At 30.6% G+C, this 6,270-nt stretch overlaps 2 protein-coding genes across 2 annotated transcripts; one reads left to right on the forward strand and one right to left on the reverse strand.

Annotated features, from left to right (window-relative positions):
- Positions 1 to 385: 385 nt before the first annotated feature.
- On the forward strand, positions 386 to 2,242 carry RpL10 (ribosomal protein L10). The gene is made up of 4 exons (XM_012371709.2): positions 386 to 511; positions 663 to 691; positions 921 to 1,226; positions 1,377 to 2,242. The coding sequence occupies exons 2-4, from the start codon at positions 669 to 671 to the stop codon at positions 1,705 to 1,707; spliced, it is 660 nt and encodes a 219-aa protein (XP_012227132.1). The 5' UTR covers positions 386 to 511; positions 663 to 668; the 3' UTR covers positions 1,708 to 2,242.
- A 124-nt stretch (positions 2,243 to 2,366) lies between these two features.
- Mrgn1 (Mahogunin ring finger 1) lies at positions 2,367 to 6,270 on the reverse strand. Its single transcript, XM_012371708.2, has 9 exons — positions 5,924 to 6,270; positions 5,685 to 5,803; positions 5,269 to 5,534; positions 5,043 to 5,184; positions 4,709 to 4,912; positions 4,403 to 4,645; positions 4,075 to 4,235; positions 3,731 to 3,995; positions 2,367 to 3,508 (listed from the first exon to the last, which is right to left on the reverse strand). Exons 1-9 carry the CDS (start codon positions 6,009 to 6,011, stop codon positions 3,332 to 3,334), a joined length of 1,665 nt encoding a protein of 554 aa, XP_012227131.1. The 5' UTR covers positions 6,012 to 6,270; the 3' UTR covers positions 2,367 to 3,331.

Genomic DNA, 6,270 nt, shown 5'->3' on the forward strand with positions numbered 1-6,270 from the left:
GCTGAATTCACACTAAGTCCGATTTTCAACGCACGATGTACGATATTCAATAGGAGAGTTTGTTTTATATAAAACAATCTTTCTTATTGGATATCAAACGTCATACGTCAGAAATCGGACTCAGTGTGAATCCAGCATTCGATGCTCTATTGGAGGATTTACACTGCGTCTACGTATGACGTTTGATATCCAATAATAGAGCTTGTTTTCTAGAAATTCTAGCTAGAGATATTTTATCGTCTAGAAAACAAGCTCTATTATTGGATACCGGACGTTGTACGTCGGATATCGGACGCAGTGTGAATTCTCCATAATTATAGAGATAGGGAAAAATATTTCCCTATTAATTGATTGGTAATGTTAGTTTGGGATTTTTGCAATAAAGGTTGTTAATCTTGGTTATGTGCCAATTGTAACCAATCACCAGCTAACTTTTCATCCTGCAGAAAGTCACGTTATTGAAGCAACGTTTCTTTTATTTCTAGGGCCTCTTTAGCTTCATTTGGAGTTGGTGAGATATTGCTTTTCTTTATCCATTATTATCTTCTAGCATCGTAACATGCATTAGATATCTTTTTGTATATCGCGTTTCTAGAAATTGTTCTGATATCATTAATTAATGTTTTTTTATTATTTTAAATATTAACTTTGTACAATTTTAGGTTAAAATGGGGCGCCGACCAGCGAGGTGGTATGTGATCAAACTTAACTAATCTTCAACAATTACAACTTATTTAGCAAATTTTATAATATTTTTACAATATTACGGAATTTTTATATAAGATATACATATATTTGTTTATAATTGCTTTCCATATGTATAGATTTTTATAAATTTTTATATTGTTTCACATCTTGCATTAGAAAATTGTGATTGCTTTATATTGCGTAATATAATAATTAAGAATATTTCTTTACAGTTATCGGTACTGCAAAAATAAGCCGTACCCAAAATCTAGATTTTGTCGTGGTGTACCAGATCCAAAGATCCGTATTTTTGATCTCGGTAAGAAAAAAGCATCTGTCGAGGACTTTCCATTATGCGTGCATTTGGTATCAGATGAGTATGAACAACTTAGTTCTGAAGCTTTGGAAGCTGGACGTATCTGTGCCAACAAGTACATGGTTAAAAATGCTGGCAAGGATCAATTCCATATTCGTATGAGACTCCATCCTTTCCATGTTATTCGTATCAACAAAATGTTATCATGTGCTGGAGCTGATAGGTATGTAATTGATATAAGAATAAAATTTTTATTTCTTTTTTTCAAAGTATAGTTTTTGAAATTTTTCCAAAATATCAATTTTAATCTACTTTATGATTTAGCATATGCATTATTTGATGAATTTCTATAACCTGGAATGATATTTTATAGGCTCCAGACTGGAATGAGAGGTGCTTTTGGCAAACCTCAGGGTACTGTGGCTAGGGTACATATTGGACAGCCTATTATGAGTGTACGTTCCTCTGATCGTCATAAGGCAGCTGTCATTGAAGCTTTACGACGTGCTAAATTCAAGTTCCCTGGTCGTCAAAAGATTTATGTGTCGAAGAAGTGGGGTTTCACGAAATATGATCGTGCTGAGTACGAAGAACTGAAAACGGCGGGCCGTCTTGCGCCAGATGGTTGCAATGTCAAATATTTACCTGAGCATGGACCGCTCGAAGAATGGAAGAAATTCAGAAAGGTACTCGCTGCAGCCTAAATAGGCACAAAACATTTTAAACATGGAATTGAATAAAATAATTATAAAAAAAATGTTTGATGTTTGTTTATAAAGAAACCTAAAACAATCTAAAAGTGCAACTATTATCATTTTCTATTTTATAGAGATTTAAAACAGATACTGTCAGATTAAACATCTCTCTTTCTTTCAAATCTTCCTCAACTAAAATTATTTTGTTGATAATTTGATAACAAAATTACTTGTATTAAAGTAAATTACAAAACTCCTGATCTTTTGTTGTAATTACATCAAATTATAATGTTAAAAGTGAGAGACTCAAATTTTTTTATTAGATCCAAGTAAAGTAGAGATTTTGCATATTACAAGTGAAATAAATGAATAAATATAGACTAAAGATATTTCCTTCAAAGTATTTGTGTATTTTGAGTAAACTTAAACTAATTTATATAATATATATGGATATAGAGAAATCCTATCTCAAATATTTAGTTTATATATGTATACATAAATGACACGCACGCACCACATATAATAAATGAGGATATCTTCTTTAGATATCGATCCATTTTTTTGGCTACACCATCTATATATAACCACATACACACACAACGCGCGCGCGCCACCTATTTTATATTATACCTTCTTTTTTTATCCTTTACGAAACAAGTCTATAAGGATTAAATAAAACAGAAGCACTTTTATTATCTAATATCAATACATTTAACATAATTACATCTTGCTGTTTAAAAGATATCGTCATTTTTTTAAACAAATGCTACCGGTCTTTACAATTTCAGAGATATAATAAACAAATATACTTCTTTAAATACTAATAATTAAAGTATATTTGTAAGCAAATTTGTAAAAAATACAATTTGTTGCAACTCACTTCTTTACAGTAGTAAAAATGGACAGAATAACAGAAAGTATCTATTAATATTTTGGATTTAACGCAACGGTACATAGGGTATATTAGAAAAATGTTATTATGCAAAATAACAAGAGTATAAGAAATTATAATAGGAAATCGCACGTAATTACTTACTTTTCATTAGTTCTTTCGATGGTTAAAAGAAACCAACTTATACGTAAAGCCACAAGAATTTAAATGCAATATTTTTTATATTTCTACAATATACAAATTTAAATAAAAATATAAAAAAAGTATATTTAATAAATATATAGTGTACGTTTGCTTAATGTTTTGTTAAAATACATAAAATTGCAAGTTTATTATTTTTTATAATAATACGATTCGTCGGAAAGTTCTAAATTTCTTATATCTGCAACTAGTTCCTACTGTTTTTATAAGTATTTTTATCTTTTTACGCATTAAGTTGAATAAATATTGTATAACAAAAGGAAATAAATTACATGCGATCTTCGATTTATGCCTTCATGATTCGATATGGTTACAATAAGTAATTTAAATAAATAAATGATTTGTAGTTATACTTTACACAAAAGATACAAAATTGTTAAAAACTGCAAGGTTTCTCCTCACTATAACCATATTGAATTATAACATTAAAAGCAAAAAAATAATATAAATTTGTTTGCGACATGATGCAGCAAAAGGTTAAAAGCCTTAAACAATATTTAACAAGTATGAATACATATGCAAAATTATATCGACTATCTCCTAATGCGAGTGACAGGTCATGTCTGTATCATTTTCATTTTCCACATTTTGAATTTCGTCATCAATATCAATATCACATATTCTATGGGAATGTACATCTAAAGCTTCAGTACTTGTAGCTGCATCTAATAATGGTGATAATTTCTCCGCTTCGCTGTCTTCATCTTGCCCTTGGCCCTTTAAATATATAGTGCAATAAATGTAAAATATGATTAATTAATTATGAAATTAACTTATTAACGAGCTAAAATTGATTGTATACGTCTTGCTCAGAATTTACTTCAATTAATTATAAATTTTCTTTCTCCGTTTTTAAGTCATAAATGAGATCGTAATTTAAAAAAGCTGTACATTCGCTAAAAACAGCTCAAATTTTTTTGTTGTGTAAGAATCGCATACCTCGTATAAAGAAACTGGTTGCTTCTCGTTGACCAATCTCAAGGTATCACGTGTTCGTAAACCAGATTTATCGCGTGAATGTACTGATTTGGTTCGCATAGCCGGAGATCTGTTGTGTAGTTCTTTTTGAGAACTCGAATGTTCATCTCTGGCCAATAATACAGACATTCGGAATTCGGGAGTCGGACAAGTAGTGCTGCTAGATCTCGCCAAATCAGATTCTTTGGCGGATATATGTTTTGAGATTGGAGTATGCTCGGCCGAGCTGTAAAAGTGTCATGTTTTTTTTTTTTTAAATAAATTGTTTATATCAAAAAAGCTTTAAAAAATATGTTCATATGTACCGATTTAAAGTTTCCGCGGCTTGAATAGCACTCGCTGTATCAGTGTCAGGTGTATCCGGAGATTCTGGCACAATGATAGCAGTTCGTGGAGTGTAAGGTCCATTTAAAGCTTCTATCAAAGACACTGCTTCATAGCCTGCTGGAACATTCTCGCAACTTCCCTGTAGCAGTATAATTTTGATAAAAATCCAACATTTTAAGTGTGCTTAATAAGTTTATTATAAATAATAAAGAAGTTGTAATTGAACTAATTCAGACTCTACAAAAAAATTTGTTCAAGATAATGATTGTCAAAAAAAGCATGTAAGAATTATCCAAGTATTCTCACCTCTGGCAATGGTGGATTGGATATAATAGTACCAATCGCCTTTTGAAGAGCTTTAATTTGTAAAAGCGCTCTGAATGGCGCGCGACATATCGGACAGTTGTTCGCTTGATATCTCAAAGAATCCGCACAGGAATTACACAAACACAAGTGCCTGCATGGTAAAATTAACGTATCGCGTACTTCGCTCATGCAAATAACACATTCGGAACCATTGTCTTCAGTGTCCTCATCACTGCCTTGTTGCTATAAAGAGAAGCAAAAGATCAAAATATAAACTTTGTCAAATATTATCATATATTCTCTTACTTTTGCATTTTCAGTATTTTTGTTTTCAATTCCATAGATCTCTTGTAATAAATAACAAAGGCCGTCCACATAAAGTTTCTGCTTAAGTGCTTTCAGCACATATGTTCCATCGGAATGTTTCTCAACCACTGCTATAGTTGTATGAGATTGTTTGGGATCGTCGGATCCTTCTTCTGCTACACAATGTATAGCTATTGGAATAATCTATAAAGAAATATTTATTTTACTTCTTTTAAAATACGAATCTTCAGAACATATATATACAAATATATATGTAAATATGTTTTTTAATTATACATACATACATTTAATTATACGTTTTATTGATACATACTTCTTTGTCTGTGTTATATATCAGATCTTCTTCCATATACAATGTTGGATCAAATATATGTGTTGCTTGTGCAAATAATTGATTTGCTCCTTTCTTATAATAATATGTATCAGAATTCATAGCTGGATCTCTTGGTATGTATCTATAATGCATATTTTGTTTACTAAATGTTTTCATTATAAAATATCTTTTATAATGTAATATATATAATAAATATAACACATACACAACTCCCTTTGTTGAAACTTCTTCTGTACAAAAGTAATATATTGTTATCGCACATCTCACATCACAGTCAAACACAAATTCAATATTGTAACGATTGGGTTTCTTGTCAATGTCACCATCTCCATAATGTTTAACATTGTGATACTGTGAAGACGTCGATGTTTGATCTATATTACGAATTAGCCTTAAAGATTCCTTCCGAATATTCACTAAACTCTTTAATGTTTTTGTCGGATCATTTGCTTGTGGTGGAGGATATGGAAACTGCAAGAATAATAAATAATTTACAATCAAGAAATAAAGAAAATAACATACATGACCGTATACATATATATGTCCATATTTAAATAAATTCTTCATATGAAAATTTTGCTGACATACAAAATAATTTTAAATTGTGCAATTATATCATACAGGAGTTGGTCGACTGCCTAAGAAATTTAAGTCCGCATTTTCCCCAAAAAGATACGCTTCAGGTTGTGGTGTATCAAATCGTTCGCCACCCATTATAAAATGACTGCCAAAATAGGAACCTAAAATAATTTGACGCATTATTAAACTAATATTGCCAAGAATATTACATATCCATCAATTTTGTAAAATTTAAAGCAGTTTTGTATAAATTTTACATAAAATTAAAGTAAACTGTATACCAGATCGTGGAGGATATTTATACGCATGATTCGAAGTGATATCCACTTCTTCGACACCAGCATTCTGTCTGCTCGTCAATGATCCCATTTTATGATTGTTTAGCAATAATAGAGGCACGCAAATAAATGGCAAATCTATATATTTATATCCGTTTAGCAGCAATTAGCAACAAAAACATATATGTAACTTTGTTTCTAAGCGTTTAAAAATTGTGAACTGCAAATTGCCATTCATTCATATGCGTGAATAAAATTGACACGATTCTACCAGATTGTTGTCATTGATGAGAGAAAATGAAAAAAGATACTACATACGTAAAAGATAGCAGAACTGCTACCGAACAATC

This window comes from Linepithema humile, chromosome 3, assembly GCF_040581485.1.
Source record: "Linepithema humile isolate Giens D197 chromosome 3, Lhum_UNIL_v1.0, whole genome shotgun sequence".
Taxonomy (NCBI): domain Eukaryota; kingdom Metazoa; phylum Arthropoda; class Insecta; order Hymenoptera; family Formicidae; genus Linepithema; species Linepithema humile.